At 44.2% G+C, this 27996-nt stretch overlaps 1 protein-coding gene across 6 annotated transcripts in view; it reads right to left on the reverse strand.

Annotated features, from left to right (window-relative positions):
- Positions 1-27996, reverse strand: part of DPP6 (dipeptidyl peptidase like 6) — a 491459-nt gene that overhangs the window by 23346 nt on the left and 440117 nt on the right. For all 6 annotated transcript variants that reach the window (XM_083579470.1, XM_083579472.1, XM_083579469.1 and 3 more), the window contains exons 9-16: positions 18668-18822; positions 17611-17708; positions 13840-13963; positions 12737-12775; positions 10208-10315; positions 8967-9058; positions 7773-7820; positions 6206-6324 (exon numbers count right to left, since the gene is read on the reverse strand). In XM_083579470.1, coding sequence (XP_083435596.1) covers positions 6206-6324; positions 7773-7820; positions 8967-9058; positions 10208-10315; positions 12737-12775; positions 13840-13963; positions 17611-17708; positions 18668-18822 — 783 coding nt within the window. The remainder of the gene's footprint in view (positions 1-6205; positions 6325-7772; positions 7821-8966; positions 9059-10207; positions 10316-12736; positions 12776-13839; positions 13964-17610; positions 17709-18667; positions 18823-27996) is intronic.

The raw sequence follows: 27996 nt of genomic DNA on the forward strand, positions 1-27996 counted from the left end.
CAGCTGGGCTCCTGTTCTAAGTATTAAGATCATGTTGTTCCACAGGTGTGCATACAGCAAAGCAAAACAATAACCACCTATGCTGCCCTATTTTCATGCAATTTAAGAAGATGGATTTGTTCTGGCAGTTCAGGGGCTAATTCAGAGATCCCATTTTACATTATGGATGACTGGAAGGAGTTGCAAGTGTGCAACTCCCCATTCATCGGGCAATCTGCTTACCTGAAGGAACAGTTCAGATCTTCTAGACAGAGACCTGCTCCAAGGACCCTCTTCATCAGAGGCATGCTGCTATGTTTCTACAAAAGAGAGGGGCCTTTTCTGTGGTGGCACCCCAACTGTGAAATGTCCTCTCTAAGGAGGCTCACATCATGCTGACATTAGAAACTTTCAGAGCCAGGTGAAGTCCTTCTTCATTGGCCCAGGCATTTTGGATATAGTTGTTGTTGCCAACATGTGTCTCGTTTTTGGAACTGTTTCTTTTCTGTTTTTCTTTCTTTTTAGCTTTTGGAATGTTTGTTTCATCTTGTATTTTGTTATACTCCTTTATTGGTTTCAGATTGTATTTATATGTTGTGTGAATTGATTTTACACACACTTCTATGCACTGATGTGGAATCTTTCAGTGAAGGGTAGCTAAGAAATATTTTAAGTAAATAAGGAGAAAATACCTAGCTCAAGATGCAAATCTCCTGCTCATTCTTATCTGGAGCCACTCTTTACAATCAGGAGGACTAGATGCTTACTTTTTAAACCATCGGAATGAAAAAGTAAGCTGAGCTCTCAGTTTTCTTTTAACAGATCTGCATGTCACACAAACAATGTCGATAAAGTGGCATTTTATATTTTTGGGGAAGGAAAGAACTTGCTTCCCCAAAATACATTTTACATTCGGTGGCTTCTTCCTCTTTTAGCAAGAGATTATTGAGTGCCTGTCTTTAACATTCCTGCAGCGCTCACAAAAAGTTAAACAGGTCTCTTGAAATCAGAAAACAATAAACCTAATAAAGACTCCAGCTGGCACGGAGGGTGAAAGATGCAGCTCTTCTCCAAGCTCTAAATCTTGAGGGATGGGAACATCTGCACTTAGACTCTCAAGAATAATGAGTTCAGCCAAGGTCATTCATCAAGCTGGAAATAAACACACACACCCCTCCTGTTCTCAGTACCGTGTGATGACACCTCCATTTCTTCAGCTTTGTTACTGAGGGCACTAGAGGGATTTAGCTGCTATTATCATTGATTGCTTGAAAGGAGAATTGGACCATTTAGGGCAAATCTGTGCTACTGAATTAAACTGGTTTCGCTGTCGATTTCCTCTGCCCAGAGAACCTGGGGACTATCTGGGAGGGAGAGGAACTAGGGGTCTCTGACAGAGAATTATCAGCACCCTCTCCATCAACTATTCTTGCCAGGATTCTTTGGCAGAGGCCAGTGTCATTAGAGCTCAGGATCTGACCCAGTAGAAAAAAAGAAACAGTCATGGAACTGGGAAATTACACAAAACAAATGAAATACCGTGAAAATCCCTGAAACGAGAAGTAATTGGCTAGAAATATTATCTTATGGGGAAAAAACATAAAATTGAACATAAAATTGAACAATTTTGGTCATTTAAGGTTTATGATTTCTCTATTTCCTTCTGAGGAAACTGAATAGTTCAGTGAAACGAGGTTTGTAGCTGGCATCCCGTTAAGGCTTTGTTCAATTTTAGGTTTTTCTAATTCTAATTTTAAACTTTTTGATTTATATTATTTTGTTTATTTCCATAAGATAATATTTCTAGTTGATTACTTCTCGTTTCAGGGATTTTAATGGTATTTCAGGATTTGACCCAGGCTGAACCATCTTCAAATCTCCACTCAGCCACCAAGTTGACTTGGTAGCCCTAATCCAGTCAATATCTCTTACCCCAAGGGTAAGACGGTCACTATTTTGGGGTGAGATTTGGGCCACATTCACACCATACACTAAAAGCACTCTTATACCACTTGGGCAGTCATGGGGAATCCTGGGAACTGAAGTTTAAGGGTGCTGGGAATCATAGCTCTGGGTGAGGTCAGCATCCTTAACAAGCTACAATTCCCAGGATACTCTGGAGGAAGTCCCAACTGTTAAAGTGGTATAAGAGTGCATTAAAAGTATGGTGTGGATGTGACCTCAATCATAAACCAGGAAATCCAGGCAGCACAACTAAAGTTGCTTTGCAGCTGTTGCACAACAAACATGCTTTCCCATAAAATTAGATTCTTATTTTTTTTACAACACAGGCCTTGACCGTTTCTGGCTGGTCCAATATGTCCATCGCTGCAACCCGGAAGGTGGTGGAGCAGGGCCTAATGGGATTATGTGCACTTTGCCAACACAATGAGGGGTCAGGAATGTAACCCCCGTGCAAAACAGCCGTTGCCTGTATAAGGAAAGTGATGTGGAAATGCATAGGAAAATGTGGGATAACGACTGATACGTCATCTAACCTCCCCACAAACAAATCAGAATTAATCTCAGTACATAGCCACCATCATCTAACCTCCTTATAAACCCTGTGCAAACAAAATAGGCCGAATGCTCAATAAACAAGCTGTCTGGAAGCAACCTAACTTGCTTCTCAGAGTAGTTATTACCATGTTATGTAATTCAGCTCTAGCTAGCTGGAGAACTCCGTGGTGAATTATTTGCCTCCAGATGAATTGCACAGCTCAGTACCTGTGTGCTCTGCCATACCCCTTTCCTAAATATTTGCAAGTACAGTAAGGAGGCAAAACTGCTGCGCTGCAGAACCATCTGCTCTGGTCAATTACACGGAGGCACAACGGCCAACCTTCACTCCGTGTAAAAGTCACCGTTAAACTAGAAGCCGCCAATCGCTTTTCTCCATTTCCTTTTATTTATTTGTCTTTCACGTCAGCGAACAATTAAGGGTAATTTATGTTAAATTAATGGTGCTTCACACCACAATGAAGTATTTTATAACATACAAACGATTGGTCTGCTTAGAGGAAGCAGAAACTTAATGCCGACATCCGCACAAATGACAATTTGAATTAATCACAGCCTACTTTAATAACTATGTTGTTAAAGGGTGACAGAACAGATGTTCTCTTAAGAAAAAAAATTAAGTGAGTTAATAGTATCCTACTTTTAATCTGGAAGAGCTGCGTTTGTGAAGCCTTGGATTTGGGGCAGGAAACCTCCGATCTGCCCTGTGTTTTAAAGTACTGCTTTAATGAAAGGGAACGAATTACTTTTCCCTCTCAAAGAGTTAACATGAGCCATGCGCAGCGGACTCTCATGACCTGACCATCACTCAGAATTAAGGGTACTAGTCCTCTGGAAAGAGGGACCAGCAAATAAATGCAAAAGATGTCCACGTGCAAAAGACTGATTTAGTCTGGCTGTGCTCTAAAACATCAGAAACTAATTTACGCTTCCCGAGCCACAGGAAAAGTGGCAAAAGGTCACAACTTGCCCCCCAGCACTAATTACATTCCTGTGCTGGAGGGGTACACAAAGAAGGAGGTGCGGGGGGAGGGGGGGAGAGAGAAGGACATCTTCATAATCAGCCTTCTGGAAGGGAATAATCTTGGCCAGAACAGTTAACACATTCAGTGACTTAATGTGTAAAAGGCAAGCTACAATCCCTCCCAGGGAAGCATGTTAATGCACTGCTCAGTTCTCGACAGGATGGGCAGAGGGGGAATTCTGCCACGCAGAGGTTTCTGAGTTGCCTGCTTATCACTGCGTCAATGCACTGGCCTGTTGATACTTTATTTTATACTGGTACTTTGCAATTAAGGGATGCGGGTGGTGCTGTGGGTTAAACCACAGAGCCTAGGATTTGCCGATCAGAAGGTTGCGGTTCGAATCCCTGTGACGGGGTGAGCTCCCCTTGCTCAGTCCCTTCTCCTGCCAACCTAGCAGTTCGAAAGCACGTCAAAGTGCAAGTAGATAAATAGGTACCACTCCGGCGGGAAGGTAAACGGGGTTTCCGTGCGCTGCTCTGGTTCGCCAGAAGCGGCTTAGTCATGCTGGCCACATGACCCGGAAGCTGTACGCCGGCTCCCTCGGCAAATAAAGCGAGATGAGCGCCGCAACCCCATAGTCAGTCACGACTGGACCTAATGGTCAGGGGTCCCTTTACCTTTACCTTTACCTTTACCTTGCAATTAGCTCTGGCTCATTTGCACTTTTCAAAGTGCGGCTGTAGGTACAGACATGAACGATATTTACCAGTAACAAAACCATTGGAAAATGTCAGAAACTTACAACATTTACCAAAATCAGGTTAACATTTGGGTCTTTGAGAACTACATTCACCGTATCTGAAAAACAATACCTTTATTATAGCATGTCCATATTAATAAAGCTAGATGCAAGACATGTGAGTTACACAGAACACTTCCTCAGGTAGGATATTCAAGAACATTTTTAAAAGGGGGAACATTAGGTGTATCTGCTCAAAGGCAGGTGGTGTGAAGCCTTGCTTGTGTCTCCCTGCAGCTAGATCCTGTATAATTTTTTATTCTAATGGGCCAGCACAGCTATCCAGTTTTGCTCTGCTTTGGAGAAAGCATGTAAATAACTGTGAATCAGCTCTTAATAACTGGCATGTCTCATGTTCTAGCTTTATTATTGAATATTATTCTTAAAGACACACGTACTATATCTATCAGGCATATCCAACAGGGTAAAAAGAAAATAAATGAACTCTGCAGGAAATACTTTAAAGAGCTTTAGATCTGTAGCTGCAGGGCAGAGTCTATAAATGCTAAGCTTGCGGCAAGGTTTAATTCTAACAAGTTCAACGGTGATATTTAATTCTAACAAGTTTGACGGTGACATGGGTGAGAAACATGTAATCAAAACAACACATTCACATTGCCTTGAGCAAACATCCAAGAGCTTTCAGCTCCCCTCCTTTACATTGCTGCGCGTTACAGAGACCCTGCTGCAACCTGAACATTTACAACCCTGCACCATGCATGTTTAATCAGAAATAAGTCCCACTGAATTCAACAGGATATACTCTCAAGTAAAACTGTAACCTTCGCCTCCAAGCCCTACAGCATCCAGCAAAGTGTATCAATTTTGCTTGCTAAAATGATGAGAAAGCCGAAAGTCTGTCCAAGTGGGCAAATGTTGTCTTGAAAGTGTCTTGAAAGTGGGCAAATGTTTATTGTGGCTTTCCTCATTTCTTACGGCAGCAAATTCCAGAAGCTGAGAGGTCCACAAACAGCTGTTCTACAATGGAAGGGTTGGCAGGGGCCTTGTTTCCATCTGGCTTAATGCTTGGTGGAGTTGCAGGGTGGGGAGAGGAAGTGAGGGAGCAATTGCTGCTTAGCCCAGATCTCATTACCAGTGTTTTTTACATCATATATACTGGAAGCAGCTGGCTGCCTAGTCCAGCCCTCCTCAAGCAGGTACCCTTCAGATACCTGGACTTTGGCTCCCATCAGGCCCAGCCAGCAAGGTCATCCAGTGGCAGGGACTGGCTGGATGACGAGGAATGATGGGAGGCACCAGCTGGGGAACCCCCAAGGGACACCCCAGAGGAGGAAGGCTCAGAGCCAAGGGATTGGTGGTGGGACACTGTGGAGATGTCAGAGGGAGAAGAGTGGGGGTGGTCGCTTTTGGATGCTGAAGAGGCAATGGGGTTTAGTGAGCAAGGCGAGCCTGTGACAGGGAGCAGCTCAGACTCAGAGGCTGAAGCAGAGAATACAGGGAGTCTGCCTCTCTTACTGTGACCAGCTTCCCTTCCCCCTTGTCTCCAAAGGTATGTGGAATGATGTGCAGAGCAGAACAGAGATTACAGGTACCCAGACACAGTTTGAGACTGCTTGGGAAACATCTGGCAGGGGAGAAGCCTTAGAGAGTGTTGAAGGCGGGGGGGCCATCAGTCCTGGCAACTGCTCTATAGGGGCAGGACCTGCCGGGAGTGTTGTGTGCCATTTTCTCGAATACAGAATTTACTGCACCAAAAGACTCTGCTCCTTGTGTGCTGACCTGCATCTCGACACGCACCCAGGGATGCTGGGAGTTGTATTCCAGCCACACCTGGAGACCACCTGGTTGGGGGTATCTGGCCCAGTCAGCCACGCTTGGCTGCTTTTAAAGCCTTGTACAGCTGTAGAGTGATTCCTTATCGGTACTATTCATAAGGTGGCCTGCTTTGCCGCATGGTTATAGGACAATACGAGAATCCTACCTTCGCAGGTCAGGATGAAATAGGCCATGTTGTGGCTGAAGGATGCACTGAAGTACGTGCAGTTGTTTATCAGGTCACAAGAGAGGCATTGCCTGTTGAAGGGCCCTTTAGTGCTGGCACTGGGAAAGAGGAGAAAACAACACGTCTGATTATTCAGCTGGCACTGCTTGGAACAGGCATGTGGATTTGTGATGGCAGGACCTTGGACAGAGTTGGGTGCTTTCTCAACCATGTGTTTCGGGGTTGGAGCTGCCCCTGGGCATGGTGTGATGGTCTAGTCCACAGCAGCTTTGGTTTTTCGAACTGGGAAATGGCAGTGGCTCAGTGGTCAGGAGAATTCCCTTCCCATGCAGAAGGCCTTGCAGCTCCAGGTAGACATGGAAGAGACGCCTGCCTGAAACCCTGGAGAGCTTCTGCTGCCAGCCAGTGCAGGCAACACTGAGAAAGATGGCATAAGGCAGATTCCTATGTTCCTAATCCAGCCCACCCCCCACATCCCCATCTGAAGAATCTGGCAGGCCCCCGTTTCCTCTGCTGGCAGGTGGCGCCTCCTCATGTTGGGAAGCAGGAAATGGCCCCAAATCACGCACCTGCAGAGGAGTGTCGGCAGCATCAAAAACCAAAGGAAGCAAAAGAAGAGGCTTCTAAACAGTACTGGAAAATACCGTATTTTTTACTCTATAAGACTCACCTTTTCCCTCCTAAAAAGTAAGGGGAAATGTGTGTGCGTCTTATGGAGCGAATGCAGGCTGTACAGTTATCCCAGAAGCCAGAACAGCAAGAGGGATTGCTGCTTTCACTGCGCAGCGATCCCTCTTGCTGTTCTGGCTTCTGAGATTCAGAATATTTTTTTTCTTGTTTTCCTCCTCCAAAAACTAGGTGCGCCTTGTGGTCTGGTGCGTCTTATAGAGCGAAAAGTACGGTACCTTCCAAAAGCAATAGTTGCTGTGACAGCAGAGCCTTGGTCTTATGCCCCTAAGGAAGTGGGTCACCACCTGGGAATTTTATTGCTTTATCAGCACTATTATCATTTGAAAATGTTTTTCCTCCAGTACCATTTCAAGCCTTTATCTCCTCTTCGTTACTTTTCAACTGTGCAGCTCCGGCCCCTCTTTTGTTCTACTGGAGCAGACCAGAGTGAAGCCTGCTCCGACTCGGTCCACTCCGGTTGCCCCTGCCTCCCTCAGGCCGCTGTGGATAGGCCAGAATTTGAATCTGGGTTTGGTGGTACCCAGCAGGCTCCATGACAGCCAGGGGAGCGGAGCAATGGTCAGAAGGACGGTGTGGCTGCGGGAGGACGGGGAAGCCTCACACCAGGCCGCAAACGACGCCCACCGCCGGACCGGGGTGAGTGGCCATTTCTCAAATTAGAAAACCACTTGTAAATCTTTTGGGAAACTGATTGCTCTTTTGCGAAACTGAGTCCTCCCCCACTTCTGTGACACAATTCCATGTATCTTCTTTTGGCTTACTTTGCACTGAATTTGCTCAGGTGTAAGAAGAACTGATAACAACCTCTTTCAAGGAAAAGTCTGGACACTGTTTCTTCCATGAAAATAAATCATACCTGTATAAATGTCGTGTCCTTGGTAACTCTTCTGTGCTGAGGAAATAGCTAGAATAAAATGCACATAGATTATAACCAGATTTTTGAGAGCAGTATTTCACCTGGGTTATCTGCATAGGCACAAACTATTCAGAAGAAAGGTGGAAAAGATATGCCCCATGGACTCCTTGCACCCTAGAAACATTATTCTGATGCCTTTTAAGTTATAATTCCAGTTCTTGTTTTGTTTCAAATAAAGTCTCTGTTCCTGTGGCTGCAAGTTTGCAATGGTAAAATGAACAGAACAAAGAGGCAAAATTATAGGGGGGGGGGCTTTCCCCCTAAAGCTCATGATTTTCATGTCTACATGATTGGACCTGCCTGTCATGCAGGCAGTGGTGAAAACCAATCATAAACCTATGTGCAAATTTGTGTTGCTAAAAAATGTCATCCTGGCAGCAGTGCACCAATGGTCTCATGCAGATGTTTCACATTTGGAAAGAACTTTAAAAGAAAATGCAATATGTTCACCAAATGCAGCTGAACACACATTTGTCAAAATCGTTAGCTACATGCAATTAAATACACAAAATTATCCCAGCCTTCCAGCTGTCAGATGAAAATTTCTAAAGAGATTTTATTATTCAGCAGTTATACAAAGCAATAGAAAAAGAGCTGTCCATTGTACTGATTTTAAACGGATGTTCTATAAAAAAAAAAAAGCTGGATTAAAAGGCACCCAAATGCTTCAGAGATTCCATGTTTGCAATACGACAGCCCCCACCCCCGAGAAGCAGCGTTGAATGTCTTTGAATACTCTTTTTACATTGGAAAAATGTTTATGTGTGTAGCAGTAAGCCAAAGGCCAAGTAAGATATATCCAAAATGCTCCTTAAGCCACTGTCCTGAAGTTACTTATTCCACAGTAGTATGAATCATTTTAGTTGGTAAAACATTGGACAGGAGCATCCTCAGAAAAATATTCTGATTCTTATGCTTACACCCATTTCACAGAGGAGACTTTCCTACTTACCAGAGTAATGCGAGGGAAGCCTAGCTTCTGTATTTAAGCACATTAATATCACAGGTTTCAATCCAGAGCAATGCCCACTGTGTCACACATAAGCGCTCCACTAATCCAGTTACCCTTGCAGTGCTGTCAATTGAAACTTCTAAGACATGGAAGCTGATTTGACATGGTTTGGTGTTCCTTACATTTTATGGTGCCTTTCCTCATATCCCAAAATCCTGGTCACATCCCAGTCACCCGATGTGATTGACTGTAAATCGTTGCTGCTGCTGTTGGGCTGCCGAGAAAGGAGGAAGAGATGAATTTCAAAACATAGAGCAAGGTGATGATCAAACATATTATCTGCATTATCTTCTTCAGAGCAAGTTTTCCTGATGTCCCTTTTCCTGATGCAATTTTTTTAAAGACACTAATTTATTCTTCTTCTGTCCTCCTGGAAGTGAAAATAATAAATTGAGCCAAATTCATGCTTGGGATAGTGCTATTCCAGAATTTCTCAAATTGTGCCATAGGGCTTCTGAAGCCTCTCCAAAAGTGGCAAAGATGAAGCAGAGACAGATGAGCGGAGTCTGATTGGGAAAACTCTACTTATTTCACTTTTGTCTCACTCTTTCTCCAAAGAGCTCAAGGTGGCCACAACCCTGTGAGGCAGGCTCTGTTGAAAGACAGGGACTGGCCTACAGTCACCAGTGAGTTTCAGTGGGAATCTGAGCCCTCTCTCCCTAGCTTAAGTCCAGCGCTTTGGCTACAAATGGATGCTCGCTTTTCAGGGTCACAGAAGTTGCATCTGAAAAACATACAGAAATGCTTTCTTGTAAGGGAATCTAACCCACGCTGCACCCTAAGCCCTCAGTGCTCACACCCAAAGGAGCCTCCTCTCTACTCTCTGTGCAACCCAGTCAAACCTGCTCACTCTGCGGGGCTGCAGCTGTTCCTCAGCCCAATTCTCCATCAAAGGAGACCAGTTCATTTTTCTTTGGTTGTTGCCCATCAATCCCTCTTTCTTTGGTCTGCAAATTATGTTTTTCATTTAAACCCCTTTTGTATCAGTGCCAGCAGATTCCACTGATAGCAAGCCAGCCACAGGATTTCCTGCAAAACACTGTGTATCAACCCACTACAGCACTCAGATGTCATTGTCTTCAACAGATGCACATTTTCTTGGAAATGCTTTGCATGTGATATGTCTAGGTGTTGACTTGTTATATCGTCAAAACTGCCAATGTAAGTGTGTTACAGGGGTGGGGAGTCTGTGGTCTTCCAGATGTTGTTGGACTACAACTCCCATCATCCATGACCACCGGCTATGCTGCCAGAGGCTGATGAGAGCTGGAGTCCAACAACATCCAGAGAGCCAATATTCTTGGTATATTACTTTTCACCCACACCCAAAAAGGCGTTTAGCAGCAGCAGAGCTTTGTCTCACCTGCGATGAAGACATGGTAATGTGGTAAAACTCGCCTCTCCCTCCCTGAGGGATGGCTCGGACGAAGAAGAACCTCCTGCCATCTCTGGAGAAGACGGGCTCTTCGTTCTGCAAATACCAAGCAGTTGCAAATGAATGCACAGATAAATATTCATGAATCTTGAAATAAACCACTCAAGACAGCAACCGTGCCAGTCCCATCCTTCTGCCAGGCTCCTTCAGCCACATGTGGATTCAAAGCATGTATCTTCTAGGATTGCGGCTGAAACCCAGCTCAGTGAAAATTAGGCTATCCTTGTGCAAAACACTGTGGGCACAAGTTGCAGCTTTATCAGCCTTTTGCCTTGGTCCACAATGCCCTCCTCCCTTGACTGGTTGCTCCCCTTTCTAGATGCAAAATAAACTGACCTGCTTCTGTTTATATGCTTGACTTGTCTGCCTGCTCTGTCCTTGGAAACTCAGGCCCCATCTGTACTATACAATTTAAAGCACTAAGCAGGCACAGCTTCCCACGAAGATCCCTGGGACCTGCAGTTTGCTAAAGGGGCTGAGAGTTTTTAGGAGACCCCTTATTTCCCTCACAGAGCTGCAGTTCCCAGCATGGTCCAACAACCCGTCCCTATTCCCAGGGAACTCTGGAAACTGTAGCCCAGGGGTAGGCAAACTAAGGCCTGGGGGCTGAATTCAGACCAATCACCTTCTAAATCTGGCCCACAGACGGTCTGGGAATCAGTGTGTTTTTACATGAGTAGAATGTGTGATTTTATTTAAAATGCATCTCTGGGTTATTTGTGGGGCCTGCCTGGTGTTTTTACATGAGTAGAATGTGTGATTTTATTTAAAATGCATCTCTGGGTTATTTGAGGGGCATAGGAATTCATTCATTTCCCCCCCAAAATATAGTCTGGCCCCCCCAAGGTCTGAGGGACAGTGACCCCTGCTGTAGCCCATGAGGGGAACAGGGGGTTCTGAATAACTCTCAGCATCCTTAACAAACTACAGCGTTTGTTACACCTGAGCACATTCAGTCCCACTAAACTATGCCTTAGCATTCACAGGTCATACCCTGGAGCCCCTGACAAGAGCAGTAGTAAGGTAGCAGGGAGCTCCTCCCAGGTTCTAGGGCTGTATCTTGTAAACAGCATACAGCTGAGCTGGCTGATCCTTAGAATCTTGAAGCCCTGCAATTCCAAAGGCTTCTGCTGCTGCTGTTCATTGAGAAGCGGCTCTGTGACTCTGATCAAGAGAAATAACCCTCAGGAGATTTTGGGCATCGCAGCACTTTGATGTTCAAATATATTATCCCTTTGCACAGTTAAAACAAAAAATCACAGGCGCATACAATGGCCTACAGAGAAACAGCTAGAAGGCACCAATTGTATAGATTTCTGTTAAAAGAGTACACAGTTTAATACTTTGTTTCTGCCAAAGGCTACCAACTAAGCTGGAACAGCTGATCCAGACTTTGCTATCTGTCTACATGCCTTCCCCTCACAAAACGCTGCCATTCTGATTGACTCAATGTCAACACCAATAATAATTACTCTGAACCATGGCTTTTGCTAACCATGTTTAAGAACCAAAAGCTGTTTGACTGAGGAAACTTCTGCCCTGTTAGCCCTACCATTTTCAGGCAGGGCAGTCCATCTTCCAGTTTGAACATCTCCCTACCCCACCCCAGTGCCCCTGATGACTTAGTGGTCTGGGGGGGGGGTGAAAGCAGTGGCGTAGCGTGGGGGGTGCAGGGGGGGCCGGCTGCACCGGGCGCAAAATCTGGGGTTAGGGCAAATCCACGGGTTAGGGGGCGCAAATCCACAGGTTAGGGGGCGCAAATCCACGGGTTAGGGGGGCACAAATTACTTGCCTTGCCCCGGGTGCTGACAACCCATGCTACGCCACTGGGTGAAAGAACCCCTTTATTATGGCATAGGCTTCATGGACTAGAATCTACTTTCTCCTGGGCCTGCAGCAGCCCACTCTCAAGAAGGCCTCTGCTGAAGAAGAAGAAGAAGAAGAAGAAGAAGAAGAAGAAGAAGAAGAAGAAGAAGAGTTTGGATTTGATATCCCGCCTTTCACTCCCCTTCAGGAGTCTCAAAGCGGCTAACATCCTCCTTTCCCTTCCTCCCCCACAACAAACACTCTGTGAGGTGAGTGGGGCTGAGAGACTTCAGAGATAAGTGTGACTAGCCCAAGGTCACCCAGCAGCTGCATGTGGAGTGGAGACGCGAACCCGGTTCCCCAGATTACGAGACTACCGCTCTTAACCACTACACCACACTGAAGCGTAAGCTGGCAGTCAACAGTTTTTCCGACCAACTCTTCCATCTCTTTTGCTGCATCTAACACAAGCGCACAGATTTAGCATCCCTAGACAAAGAGTAGCTTTATTATAGAAAGGTAGGTTCCTATGTCACTGCTGATCTGTACTGAAGTGTGTGTTTGCATCTCTCAATTTGCCCCTTTGTGGTTCTGCTCTGTTGCTTTTGAGTGTGGAACGTTTTATTAAGGAGATGGAAAGACCACTATTACCTGTCTGTGCAGCCAGGCTACGCTCTCATCTTCATGTTTCTGAAACAAAGCAACATAATTAAAATATTATACTGTAGTTTGCATCTATTATACTTTGCTCATCAGAGCAGAAAGCTATTTGACTCAATTCCAACAATGGCTGAGCAAGCACAGAGGAGCCCATCTGAGTATGATTTATGAGCAGGCAACTTGAAAGGCCTTTGCTCTTGATTAAACAAGTGAATGTGTTTAAAGCATGGCAGTAATCTATGTGAATAACAGTAAGAGGATAATTATTCACATTGTTTGTAAGCAACCCAGGGTTTTGCTTGGTGGAGGAACACTGAAACGCCCCCCCCCTTCTACCACACACCTGGGCCAAGCTATGCCCCAGGCCACATATGAACACCTGTTTGAGTGGGGATCCTGAGTGTCAAATTTCTCCCCATCCCAATTTTTGTGTGGGAGATGAATAATGATGAGTAACATGGCCTGCATCAGGTGGAGCTTTTGCATTGAGGTCTAAGTTGGCTTCTATATTACATCACTGAATGGGGGAGGGGATGGTCGTATGCCACACCTACACAACCACCCGAAAGACCTAAGTCTTCAACTGGTGGCTCTGGAGCTAATAGCAGGTTGCTGACTGATCTAAGCTAGGCTGAAACAGGAGCACTTCCACCATACAAATGCATAGTGAAAAATGTAAGAAATGAGTTCTAAAATGCATGTTTGAATTAAAGCTGGACCCTGAGTCTCAAAAGACTGAAGAGTACTGGCCCAATTGGCACACTTTTAAAAAGGGATCCAGGGGGAATCCTGGAAATTACAAGCCAGTTAGCTTCACATCTGTCCCAGGGAAACTAGGGAGTTTCCTCTTTCAATTCCAGTTGCATGCATCTTTTGCTTTCAATGCACACAAAATGTACCCCGGGTCGCTCACCTTTTTCAGGCTTCAAAAAATTGGTGCAGACTACAAATGCCAAACGAAAAGCTATGGGTGTTCAGCTGCCTGGAATCAAAACACTGATACTACTATTGAACATTCAACTTGTTTTACTTGTAAGGCGCCCTGAGAACTTGCACGTGGACGATACATGCTGCAGGTAAATAAAAATGAATACCTTTGTGCAGACTCCAGTTGTTGCATCACAGAGAGTCAGGATAGAAACATTCTGTGCCCTGTTCAGCCAGTTTACTGCAACTTTGGTACTGGTTGCCCACTTCACCATGGTTATATAGTACTCCCTAAAAACAAATGAAGGCATGTGAGTGCTACTCTTACATGTACTTAGAACACAATTTCCCTTCACTGTACAGACCCAAATATTTGTTTTTGGAATGTGGACTATTAATAAACTTGATACACTGCACAGACTCAAATATTTGTTTTTGGAATGTGGACTATTAATAAACTTGATGCAGAACGAGACTACAATATGTCGTGATTGTAACAAGTCCAGGATTCATTTTTGTGTTCCTCTCTTTGAACTTCGTCTGAATTCCCATACTACCTACATCATAATCAGCCCCTTGCCTGCTTATTGCTTTTTTATGTTCTCGAGGCATGCAGCGTGCCACTTCTCCCCCTTGAGCTAAGAAAGGGGTAAATGACTTGATAATGAATGAGTGTCGCAGTTGTAAGACTGACAAATCATGCAACATTATCATATTCAAGTGGAATGCACAGGTCAAAGTCATCTTTAAATTATAAGACAATGACTTTTCACAGTGTGTACAGTCCATAAAATTTTTATGAGTTCATTTGTTTGCCATAAAATATGTATAAAGGAGTTGTTGCTCTCGTTGGGATTAATGTGCTGCGTCGCCGGAGAAATCGCTTGCATTCTGGAAAAGATTTGCTGTGCATACAGAGGAGGAAGGACTCAGAAGGATGAAGACGATCTGATTATCCAGCAAAATAAGAAGACAGAGCACAAGCATTCTGCTGCAGGGCAGAACAACTGAGTTGCCCATGCCTAGCATTTGAAGTTTGGGAAATATAATGGTGCACTAGAAATTCAGTATCATAAACATTTTTTCTCTCCCTCTCTTTCACATGACAGTTTGGCACCAGCATATTCTCTAGGGCAGTGGTTCACAGTTGGTACCATGGAGTTCTCAATGTTTTCAATAGCTTGGCTTTTGAATTAGCAATACTTAGCTAATTGAGCTAAGATGTATGGAAGTGAGAGCTGGACCATAAAAAAGGCTGATCACTGAAGAATTTATGCTTTTGGATTACGGTGCTAGAGGAGACTCTTGAGAGTCCCATGGACTGCAAGAAGATCAAACCTATCCATTCTGAAGGAAATCAGCCCTGAGTGCTCACTGGAAGGACAGATCCTGAAGCTGAGCCTCCAATACTTTGGCCACCTCATGAGAAGAGAAGACTCCCTGGAAAAAACCCGGATGTTGGGAAAGATTGAGGGTACAAGGAGAAGGGGATGACAGAGGATGAGATGGTTGGACAGTGTTCTCGAAGCTACCAACATGAGTCTGACCAAACTGCAGGAGGCAGTGGAAGACAGGAGTGCCTGGCATGCTCTGGTCCATGGGGTCACGAAGAGTCGGGCACGAGTGAACGACCAAACAACAACAAGCTAATTAAGAACCACTGCTCTAGGAAAACAGCTTGTTTTCATTTTGTTAATAAAACTAAAATAAGCAGAGAATGAAAAACTCCTTCCGACAGTGTTAAGAACACAATATAAGAACATAAGGAGAACCTGCTGGTTCAGGCAAGTGGCCCATGTAGTTCAGTATCATGTTCTCACAGGGACCACCCAGATGTCTGTGGGAAACCTGTAAGGGGGACCTGAGCACAACAGCACCCTCCTCTCTTGCAGTTCCACCAACTAAAAACATGCTGCTTCCAACTATGGAGGCACAGCCGTCACGGCGAGTGGCCATTGATAACAAGCTTGCACAATTTAAGAATCAATGTGAAAGTAGGACAAATTGTTGTCTCCTACACCTTCTAGAAACCCAAAGCAGCTGGAATCAGGAGGTTTTCCAACATGGTGTGATGGCTATATTTATGTCTTTTCTTGAACTTGGTGGTGAATTATTATTTTTTAAATCAAAATAGAGAGAGGCATTCAGACAATCCAAAACTGGGTCACAAAACTAAGGGTTTGATGACGACTGATGAGAACCAGGGATTCCAAATCTTGCACGAGGAATATGTTGGACCAGATCGTACGGTTTGTGTAATTATGATGGTGATGATATATTACTTTCTGGTTCAATATGATTTATTTTCAGTTGGATTAAAGGTTACAGTGGATGAGACCCACATGGCAGAGTAGTGGTTCAGAACATAAAAAGAGTCCTGCTGGATCAGACCGAAGGCTTATCTAGTCTAGCATTCTGTTATCATAGTAGCTAAGCAGATGCCTACAGGAAGCCCATGAGCACAATTGTGTTTTCCAGTATTTGTTATTCAAAGGCTCATGTTCTCCAATAACTGGATGCAAATGTCAGAGATTATAAACTCAGAATTAAACATTGTTCTTTGCTCAGTCTGAGATTAGAGCTCATTTCAGCATATATTCTGGACCATTCTGAGGACTATGTATTTTATAAATAGTTCTAAGTCATGTCTAAATAGTTAACCTTTGAATGCCTAGGTCATCTGAGCAGACTTTAAGGTGAGCTTTGAACGTGCTAAATTAAATCTGAGACCTATAATATACCCCACAGAGTACAGATAATTAACCTTAGCAATATACTGGACACACTAAACAGCACAAGCTCATTGATTCAACTACCCTGGAGGGTATCCAAAGCTTTTCGTTAATCAGGGGTTTCTAAGAAGATAAGCATTGTTTCCATAAAGTTACCCTGACATGAAATCCCACTGCTTTCAAAAGAATTCATTTTCAAACTAAAAAAACCAAGGTATTTAGAATCACAGCGCTAAACATTTAATCTTAAATTTCACTGTTTTAACATTTTTGCTGTTTGCTGCCCTAGGCTCCTTTGGAAGGAGTGGATACAAATTTAATAAATGATAACAGTAATAAAAAATAAAGGTCAGAAATGGAGGTCAGAATGGAGTAAACATTTGACGTTATGGCACAGGTGACATTAGGTATGGTAACCACCCTGGAAATGGCAACTGGACAGGCATATTATACATTTGGGGTATGTAGGTGTGTAGAGCTATACTTGCTTGATTGTATTGTGGGTCAGTATGATCCAATTCAGGTTCTACTCAGAAGAGTTCAGTAGGATTTATTTCCAAGCCAAGCATGCACAGGATTACAACCGTAGCATGGCATTATTGTGGCATAGCCTTTCCAGTTCTGGTGTAATGGGCAAAGTGATAGACTCAGCAAGGAGTTGCTGGTTCAAATAATTGCTGAGCCACAAAACTGGCTAGCTGGCTGCAGCCTAGTCTACCTCAACAGGGGTGTTGTGAGGATCAAATGGGAAAGCCTATTATTTGCCGAAGAGTGGGATTCAAATTGAATATCAAATAATTTTTTTAACAGATGCCTTTAAATAGACTAAAGCTGTTCTGTCTTAAATTTACAGCCACAGTGCAATCCATAGGCATGGAGTGTTATCAGCTGGATTTTCATTTTAAAATAACCCTTCTGAGACCCCTGGACTGATCTGTGCCAACAAGCGGATGTTTTAATAGCCTCAGCAGGCTAGTAATTTCTTTTCAGTCTAGCAATTTTTGCAATGGTAGCTAGAGGGGCCATGAAAAATTTGCATAGCCCAAGCCTCTCTGTCATCAAAGCAGCTAAGCGCTCAAGACAAGAAGAGAGGAGGGGAAAGACAGTGGAATTAGAAACAATAATAATAGACAAAGGAGGTTTAATGGAAGGAGTGGTAGGTAACAACTTCAGGTCTTTGCCACAAGTAGCTAGTACAGCACAAACCTCATTCTTGAATCATCAGGAGGAGTCATTTCCAGATCATGAGTAGGCCCATTCAAACCAATGACATGTAAGGAAATGCTTGGATTTTCTGTTCCAACCTAGAAGACAAAAGAAGACAGAATGATAAAAAAGTGTTTAATAAATGACTTATTCTGTTTATAAGTAAGAATGTATAAACGAGGATTTTAGTGCTGGACTTGGCAAACTTCAGAACCAGACTAAGGATTAGAAAAACAGAGAGAAAGCAGATGTAGCTCAGAAATGTCATGCTACCTATGGCTCTGAAATTGTTCCCCAGTGATTATTATATTTTTTAAAATACAAAGCCATTATGGTTGCTTCAGAAGGGAAAAATTCCCATGCAAAGTAGCCAGAGTGAAAAAAACAGCTGACAAATAAAAGGTGAAACAGCCCTCTCACCACTCCAGCCCCTCTGCCCCTTCTGCTCAACTGGAAGCCACAGAATGGCTTTGCAGGGAAAACAATCTACAAACTTGCAATTGAATCTCGAGGTGATTAGGGCGGTGGTTAAAGATGCCTTGTATTTAATCACTAGGCAAGTGGTCATTGGTGAGCAGGAACGAGGGGCTGGTGAGGGCATGGAATCCCATGCAAGCAAGTGGACAGGCATATAAAGAGGGGATGGAATGCATATAAACAAAGGTCATATTTGCACCACACATTTAAAGCACATTAAATGCACATTTAAGACACATGAGTTCCCGCAAAAGAATCCTGGGAACTGGAGGCTACCGTAGCTGTCGCTCTGTAAGCTACAGTTCCCAGGCTTCTTTGAGGAGAGCCATGTGCCATAAATATGGGCTGTAGATACGAGCTCAACACAGAAATATAGTGCTTTAACTTTTCTCCGGCAGCCCTCAGCAGGCCAGTAATTTCTTTTCAGTCTAGTAATTTTTGAAGACTTGTTTACTAGGATGAATTAAAGTATTCCGTGTAAAGCTAATGGGTTTTTCTGGTTACGTTGCTACATGTTCTTGTATTTTGACCAGGTGGAAGTGAAAAGATACAGGTGTTAAAGAGATCAAATCCATCCTACCTTTGGGTAATGATAAGTCTCCACTTTAGGGTAGAGGCTGCCTGTGAACATAGGTATTTCCATAGTGGGGACTCTGGAGTCATTGATAGTTGCATACGCTAATCTTGTGCCGTCGGGGGACCACCAGTGTGCAATATGGGTCTTCAGGATCTCCTCTACGTAAATAAAAAAAAAGGAGGAAAGAAGACCATGAGATCCAAAAAATTTGTTAGCATGGGAACTTCAGGGTAGAGAGCTCTATGTGCACCATAGGGAGGAAAAATATTTTGGAAGAGGTTGTTTCTAAGGCTGCGATCCAATGGTCACTTATATGAGAGTAAGCCCCATTGAACATGGTAAAAGTAACTATTAGGGCTGTTCACTGGATCCAGATGAATCCTGACTCAGTTAGGCCTGGGATTTGGCCAAATTGGGTTGAGGTTGCCCCAGATCATTCTGGGAAGGTCATTCTTGGGTCCACCTGAAGGGAGGGGGAGCCTGGCAGTAAGAAGAAGGCACAGAAGGAGACTCGTAGGAAGTCTGCATGCATCTCCTTCTCCCCCCATCACAACTGCATGTTTAAACATTAATATTAGGGTTTAAAATCCCATGTGGTGGGTAGGGAGAAAAGGAGAGGCACATATTCTCTGGGTCCCTAGATCAGATGGGGGGGGGCTCATGCAAAACCCTACTAAATAAGCAAGTTTGATATAATCAGTCCTCCATCCTGGGATAATGCCTATGTAGTGTTAGCTTCTATTCTGCAAGAAAAACATTGGGCATGGAATATTTCATTGGCTCATTTTCATTTCATTCTTTGAATTTCTCTTTTAATTCATTTTTTTGAAGCTTTTTATAATCAGGCACGGCTCAGCAATTAAATGCCTGATAGGAATACAACGAGAGGGCTGGCAAGTCCTTGACACTTCAGCATTAATCAGGAATTACTTTATTCTGCAAACATCTTTCTCAGATCTCTCAAGCTTAATGAAGCACTTCAAGAGACGATCATGTGAGATCCCAATGCAGGCTTTCTGGAGGACATTTTCACATGAGAATTTTACTGCTTAGATTTTTGTGGACACTGAAGCATGGTGGATCTTTATGAAAAGGGGACCCCTCGCATGAGCAATTCCAGACGAGTCATGTCACCCTGCAAAAATTACAAACATAAAAAGGACCTGCCAAAATAGCAACATCGTGGAAGCATCTTTGTGACTGTACATATGTATGATCAGGACCGAACCAATATATTTCAGCACCTTAGGCAAACCACAAAATGGCAGCCTCCCCCTCCCCACCAGGGAAGAAAGGGTGAGTGAAGATCTACATAAGGAACAAGGAGGGGACTAAAGAGCTACATCAGGATCTGTTGCTGCTGTGGGTCCTGTTGCCGGAGGAAACTGCCTCACCTTGCCTCATGGGTGTGCCGGCCCTGTGTATGATGAACTTTGCAGGCAACAGCCTGCTTAATCAAATGCATAAAGCATGCTCAGAAAATTGTGAATGGCTATGTGTGTCTGCAGTACAGTGTAATATAAGTCAAGTTAACAAGACCATGGGAACAGCCTCTTGCCCATTTTGCAGTACTGTATTCAGAATGACCATATAATTTTACAGCAGGGAAGGACTGTAGTTCAATGGTGGAGCATCTGCTTTGCATGCAGAAGGCCTCAGGTACAATCTCCAGCATCTCCAGGTGAGTCAGAGCATTGGCCCATCTCCTCTAGCATTTCACAGTTAGTGGGGTGGAGGACTAGACCCGTGACCTTGTGAATTCAAAGCTTCACTTGTGGACTGTGGACATGGTGCAGCACAGCCCCAGATGCTATGCTGGTTTCAGTGGGAGACCTGTATGGAGAACTAGAATGTGACTTCTTTCTCTCTACTACATGGCAGACCCACATAGAGTGATTTGCAATGATCCAGTCTTGAAGTTACCAGGGCATGGCGTACAGTGGCTATGTCAGCTCTGTACTAAAGGAGCAGGAACAGGAGAAGCAACTGGAACTGGATATAGGCATGTCTACTCACTACTGAACCTTTGTTAATAATGCTAGACCCAAGCTACAGGCCTGCTCTTACCAGGGGAGCACAACTTTGTCCAGAGCAAGCTGCCTGCCAGCCTCTTAGACCCAAGAGCTCAGAGCACACAACAGCTGTCTTGGTCAAACTCATTTCTTTTTATTCCGTCACCGCCTGCCTTCAAAAGTCCTACCTGCTTTGATGACTTACCAGCCGAATGGCACATTCTGAGCTTCACTACCAATTTATAGACTGCCTAGCCCTTTTGTTAGTATTTTCCAGCTATTTCTCTCCTTCAGAACACAGTGCAAAAACTTTATGCAGAATGCCCTATAAAACAAACCTGCAGCACAAAGATAAACTCCAAGGCACTCACAACATTCAATGAAGCAAAGGAAAATGCATTTCAGCTAAGATAAAGGTTGCGGATGGATCCTATCATTCAACCTATAGGCTTGCATTTATAAGGAGGAAATACTTTTCCCGTAAAAAAAAAAAGCAAGCAAGCAATTAGCTTTTGAAACATCAAGGACATGCCTCTGAAGAACAGGGGCAATTGCAAAGTGACTGCAGAGAGTAAGAATAAGGAGACTGTTAAGTGCTCCACACCTTCAGGAAGTGGGGAAAGTTCAGGCTCATCCCTATAGTGTTTCATTTCCATTGAATGAAAGAAAGAGTACTGCAGATGGATGGTGCTTTTGTAATATCTGCTCTACCTACGAATGTGTCAGCAGAGGGCAGTGCAAGAAATAAAAGGCAGGCAGGAAACCACAGGCCTGCATCAGATTACAAAACAGCAGGTTGGACTCCAGCAGGCAGGCATCTCTCAGGCTGCTTCCAGTCCAGCTAACTCCAGCTTAAACCCTCTCAGTACTCTCTGCCTCTGTCGGTGTCCAAATTAAAAACTGGAACAAGTACTAGCTGTCTATCACATTCACAAGGCTAGAGAGAAAGAGACCAGGAGACGAACGACAGCGTTGCACCCAAAATCATTTCGTTACAGGTCCATTTATATTGATGGAGAAAGCTGAACTCATAAATCGTACTTGAGTCCTGAAACACCTTTCCTGTTTGTGTCACTCTACTATAGGTCCTATACAAAAAACATAGCCCACAAGCAACTTTGCAGTGTCTGGGTGTGTGAGGCTATTGGCATGTTACACTGGTCCACATTTATTTTGCATATGATTATTCATATGTTATATGTTTATATCAAACCGAATTTTAAAAACCCAAGCAAACAGAAATGTTTTACATATTTAAAAATGCATTTTGTCACAAATAGCATATTTAAAATATGCATTTTAGCTTCATGCACACATTTATCCTAACAAAGAAATTTCACAGTGCATTTTGGCACATCTTTGAGTCAAGTTCTGCATTGTAAAATCCGGAAGAAATCTGAAGGACGATTACATTCTAAGGAAGATATTATTCCAGGAAATGCAAATTCACTTAAAACTGGAGATAGAATGACATTCTTCTCCAACCCTAGTCTGCATCGCTCTCTGTTCTGCCCTGTGTTTGTCTCACGCAGCGCTGTTTCCATTTGGCTGCAACTTGTCTACTGCCCCAAAACTACATTATTTGTCTCATTGTTTGCTGCGGCAAAATTACGTAACTTATGTTATTAATTACATAAATTACATTGCCATTACATTTCCCCTATTCACTTTAGTGCAAATGGAATAAAACGTAATCAATTAAGTATCATTTGCATACTGAAAACAACAACAACAACAACAACAACAACAACAACAGGAAGAGCAAATACTGATTGTATTGACTTCCATTTTGGATAGAGGACAAATAAGCAAATGTCAGCAATTTCTGCTCCTGTTTTCTTTGGAATCCTCCAACATCCCTAGCTGAAGAAGGTTTTGTTGTACTGCCACAGAACCAGGCAGGACTGCTTGAGAGGGACCAGTGACTCTAGTATCTGGTTGCTTGTATTTGGTTGTCTAGTACCAAAATGCCTTAAGGCGAGCTCAGAGCTTGACCATTTCATTAAATCTCCAAGAATGCAAGGCAATAGAATCCATACAGGCAGATCCCCAGGGATTCCTACAGTGAAACCACTTTGTGTTGAGTACAGGATGAAATTCCAATTTTTATTGGCAAGTCCAGTTGATTTCAATTTGTTGCCGTTACAACAAGATTAGCTATCCTTCCACATCAACACTGCTATTGGAGGGCGTGAGCTTCTCTCATTACTATTGCTACTACATGCCAGCTAATCGAACAAAGTGTTGCTGTTGTTGTTTGCCTGGCTCAGTTATGTCGTGAGAGGAGTGAAACAGGGAAGGATCATTCCTCACCACTCAAGACTAAAAGTCAGGACAAAAACTCTGCAGATTCTACTGAAAATATCTTTATATACAAATGCAGCAACAAAATAAAAACAACTTCTGAAGGAAATGAGAACATGGAGGTGAATGCAACTTAGCTGCTGCCAAAGAGAACTTTCAGTTGCCAGCTATTACAATAAGCCAGCTTCTAAACAACATAATAGTGTACAATATTCATTATAAGATGGAGAAAAAGGGCATAGCAGGCTACTGCAAATAAATACAGTAAACAGCCTGTTAGGAACTATACTCTCAGTTGCCAAACATGTAGTGGCACATCTTTAATGGCAAAGTAACTGCTTCAGAGTGAGCCAGGGTTCCAGGATTGTTCACATAACAACAAAAACAATTTTATTATCTGTACCCTGCCCATCTGACTGGGCTGCCCCAATCACTCTGGGCAGCTTCCAACAGAAAACATCAAACATTTAAAATTCCCCTACACAGGGCTGCCTTCAGATGTTTTCTAAAAGTTGTATACAGTGGTACCTTGGGTTACATACGCTTCAGGTTTCATACGCTTCAGGTTACAGACTCCGCTAACCCAGAAATAGTACCTCGGGTTAAGAACTTTGCTTCAGGATGAGAACAGAAATTGCATGGTGGCGGCGCGGCGGCAGCGGGAGACCCCATTAGCTAAAGTGGTGCTTCAGGTTAAGAACAGTTTCAGGTTAAGAACGGACCTCCGGAACAAATTAAGTACTTAACCCGAGGTACCACTGTAGTTGTTTTCCTGTTTGACATCTGATGGGAGGGTCTTCCACAGGGCAGGTGCCACCACCGAAAAGGCCCTCTGCCTGGTCCCTGTGACCTCACTTCTCACAATGAGAGAACTGTCAGGAGGCCTTGGAGCTGGACCTTCCTGTCCAGGCTGAATGATGGGGGTGGAGACGCTCCTTCAGGTATACAGGGCAGTTCAGGACATCTGTAACAGACTGTATATGGCAACTGAGAACACTATTTGCAATACGCTATGCCATTTTTGCGGGACGCGGGTGGCGCTGTGGGCTAAACCACAGAGCCTAGGACCTGCCGATCGAAAGGTCGGCGGTTCGAATCCCCGCGGCGGAGTGAGCTCCCGTCGTTCGGTCCCAGCTCCTGCCTACCTAGCAGTTCGAAAGCACCCCTAAGTGCAAGTAGATAAATAGGGACCGCTTTCTAGCGGGAAGGTAAACGGTGTTTCTGTGTGCGGCGCTGGTGCTGGCTCGCCAGATGCAGCTTTGTCACACTGGCCATGTGACCCGGAAGTGTCTTCGGACAGCGCTGGCTCCCGGCCTCTTGAGCGAGATGAGCGCGCAACCCTAGAGTCAGACACGACTGGCCCGTATGGGCAGGGGTACCTTTACCTTTTATGCCATTTTTTACAGTGAAGGTTGCTCCATGAGTGGAAACGGGGCACTACCGCACCAATCTCAGTCTACCCTCTCCCAGCCGGAACCAGCCTGCCTTACAACCAGGACTTACAACGAGACCTAGAGGTAGCAATGCCTATCAGTTTCTGTAATGGCTTTAGGGGTTGCTTGTGCGTAAGTTGCCGCCGCTCTGGGCTAGGTTGGCTGGTTAAACCATTTCTCGCTGGACAGCCATCCACTCCGTGGCTGTTCAGTCGCTGGCAGAATCCGTCAGTGGGCGTTTCTTAAACCTTTTCCAACATAAAAGTTGTTTGACGCCCAGTCTCCTCCTACTCTCCCTGCGCAGAAGTCTTCTGCGCAGGGAGGGCTTGGGTAGCGGAGGACCTGTGCTCTCCCCGCTGGTGTCCAGTGAAGAGTCCCGGAGCCTGCTCTCTGCTTCCCCCATTGGTCCCCCTCTATCCCTGGTGTTGTGCTGATTTTCTTCCCCAAGCGGAGACCTGCCTCTCTCCCTGCTTGGCCCCTCTCCAGCATCGCTGTGGAGCCTCGCCTCCTCCTCTAGTTCCGATGGCAGTTCCCTGACAGTTTCCATCTCACTGTTGCCCCTTGCTCAGTAGGGAGGAAGATAAGGTTGGGCACAAAACTAGAATTATTTGGCTGGCTGGCTGTCATTGCCTTTGGTGCTATTGTTGACCTCCCTGCCTTCCACCCTTCCACCCACCAGCCACCGCTGCTGTCTTACAATGTCTCTTGAAATGTTGTGATGTTTAGAAGCTAGTTCATCTTGATTTTTGGCAACTGAAAGCATTGCTTGAGCATCAAGCAATTAATTAATTAAATCTCATCAATTAATTGGTTAAAATGGGCTGGGCAATAGCTTTTCTATGCCTCTGATTCTGAGACAGGATAGGAGGAGCCAGGATTGCATGCTGCAGAGTAAGTAGCATGCTCTAAGCTGGAGCAGGAGAGAACCAGAAGACAGATGGAACAGAAAATGACTCTAAGGTCTGATAATGAAACAGCATGACTGTGAAGAGGTTAGCTTGACATTTTCAGCCCACTCTTTCCTTCTGCTCGAGTAAATAAAGAGTTGTGCTGTCTATGATGCTATGTTTATCTTGTTTTCAATTCGGGGTGGGGGGAGGACATAATGGTGTCTGCAAAAGGAAATCCTGACCCACTGTCCTTCAAAACCATCAGCAAGGGTGTGGACAAAAACAATCTAATGGATATTATGCATGGACTTGCAAAGAATGTTTGACTATTAGTTCCTCTCTAATCTTAATAGTTGCAGCAGAATACACCGGCACTCCATGGAGATTAAAGTAAAGGTAAAGGTACCCCTGCCCGTACGGGCCAGTCGTGTCCGACTCTAGGGTTGTGCGCCCATCTCACTTAAGAGGCCGGGGGCCAGCGCTGTCCGCAGACACTTCCGGGCCATGTGGCCAGCGTGACAAGCTGCATCTGGGGAGCCAGCGCAGCACACGGAAACACCGTTTACCTTCCCGCTAGTAAGCGGTCCCTATTTATCTACTTGCACCCGGGGGTGCTTTCGAACTGCTAGGTTGGCAGGCGCTGGGACCGAGCAACGGGGGCGCACCCCGCCGCGGGGATTCAAACCGCCGACCTGACGATCGGCAAGTCCTAGGCGCTGAGGTTTTACCCACAGCGCCACCCGCGTCCTGCCCATGGAGATTAGCAATTGGTTAAACAACAGGGGAGAAGTAAACACGGTTCTCATAATGGAGGGAAGTAAGCAGTGACCCCCCCCCCAATGAATAATCTGGAAGTAATGTCTGCAAATGAGACCAAATTATTTAAAGATGGCAAAAACCCAGATGGACTGCAGCCTGCTTGGAGTTTATTTCCCCCAGTGTCCTTAGTAATGTAGCATCATCCACAAACATGGACTCATCACTGCTGGAAAATTGTGGAAATGGGCAACGAAATGGCACTTGAGATTATTTTGGTCTGTCTGGCCACTGTTGTAGTCAGAAAAGCTGTACTTGATGGATGCGTGGGCTGATATAGCTGGGCGCTTACCAAGCACTCCTATATTTTGCATGAAAAAGGACTTGGGTTCAGTCCCTGGTACCTCAAGTTAAAGGGTTATCTGGCAGCAGGCTAAGGAAAGACCTTGGAGAACCGTGGTTACGAAAGGGGATTAGAGCAATTTGTGGAGGATTATCAATGGCTGCTACTCATAGTAGCTACATATTACCAGCAGGATCACAGGCCTCTGGATACCACTTCCTGGAGAACAGCAGCAGGATAAGACTGCTGTGCTCATGTCCAGCTTGTGGGCTTTCCAAAGACATCAGGTTGGCTTAGAATGGCTGGACTAGATTGGCTTGATCCAATCTCTTCTTATGTTCACAGCCGAACATCTGATTTAGCAAAAGGCAACTTCATAAATTTGTTGAACAGCTGCAGATACGCAATGCCATGGTGTGTCACTCAAGACTTGCAGATAAATCTGCAACCAGTGCAAACGCTGGTAAGTATTTGCAAACTTTGTGTTGTTGTTATTTTAAAACAATGCTTAATTTCCTCTGAGGGTACAAATATTTTTGTTGATGGCTTTTCTTTAACAGCCGACTTATCTCACCACCAAGCGGCAGCAATCAGAAAACTTGAAATGAGAGAGCTTAATTGGATGGCAATGAGTTTTAATGCCAAATGAGTTTTAAGACTGCATGCTGGCAAAAGGGGAAAAAAAGGAAAAAGAACATTCAGGGTTTTACACATTTGGACTGATGTAAAGTTTTCCATTTCCCTGGTTGCTCCTTTAGAACTGCAGGATGGGACTGCTGTGTTTGGTAACATGGTTCAACAGAGAATAATGTAAGAAATACATGCTCTATATAGGAACATAAAGAGCATGATAATATATTTACTTATACATAAAGACAGCCTTTTTAAGCACCCAGGTAAGCTTAGGTGTTAGTTACTGCAGCTGTATTAAAAATCATTTTGGTCTAACATGAATGTTCAGCTTTGTACATAGATATCAGTGCATGAAGTATTTTTTGGGGGGGGGACTGGTGAAAGCTGTCAAGTGAAAAAATATTAAAGTTTACATCCAATAAAAACCTGGAAGCAATCCTACTAGGGATTCTAACATATAACTTTCCAAGTGAAAGAAGAAGAAGATTTCTCTATGCAGTAACAGCAGCTAGAGTGTTAGTGGCAAAGTATTGGAAGAGCGAGCATATTTCATCAAGAGAGGAATGGCATAACCTCCAAATTATTCATTGGGCGGGGGGGGGGGGCTCACAAAATGACAGAATCAATAAGAAGTAAGTCAGCAGATAATGTTAAAAAAGAGTGGGAATGCTTCAGTAATTACTTGATGAAACAAGGTTCCACCTCTAAGATTTGGTTGTGTTTGGAATAATTCCGTACATAGAGACACATCACTCTCTCATACCAAGATGAGGAGAACATATTAAATACAGGGGGGGAAATTAAACCGTTATGAACCGTTATGAGGTAGATGGAAGTCCACAACAATTAAAACATGCAAAGAGATTCAATCCATATGGAAAGGTATCCTATATGAGAAATACTACTATAGGACTGAATCACATTGAATAGTATTGAATGGAAGAATCTTATATTGTTTTTG

This window comes from Podarcis filfolensis (assembly GCF_964270895.1).
Source record: "Podarcis filfolensis genome assembly, chromosome: 12".
Classification (NCBI taxonomy): Eukaryota; Metazoa; Chordata; class Lepidosauria; order Squamata; family Lacertidae; genus Podarcis; species Podarcis filfolensis.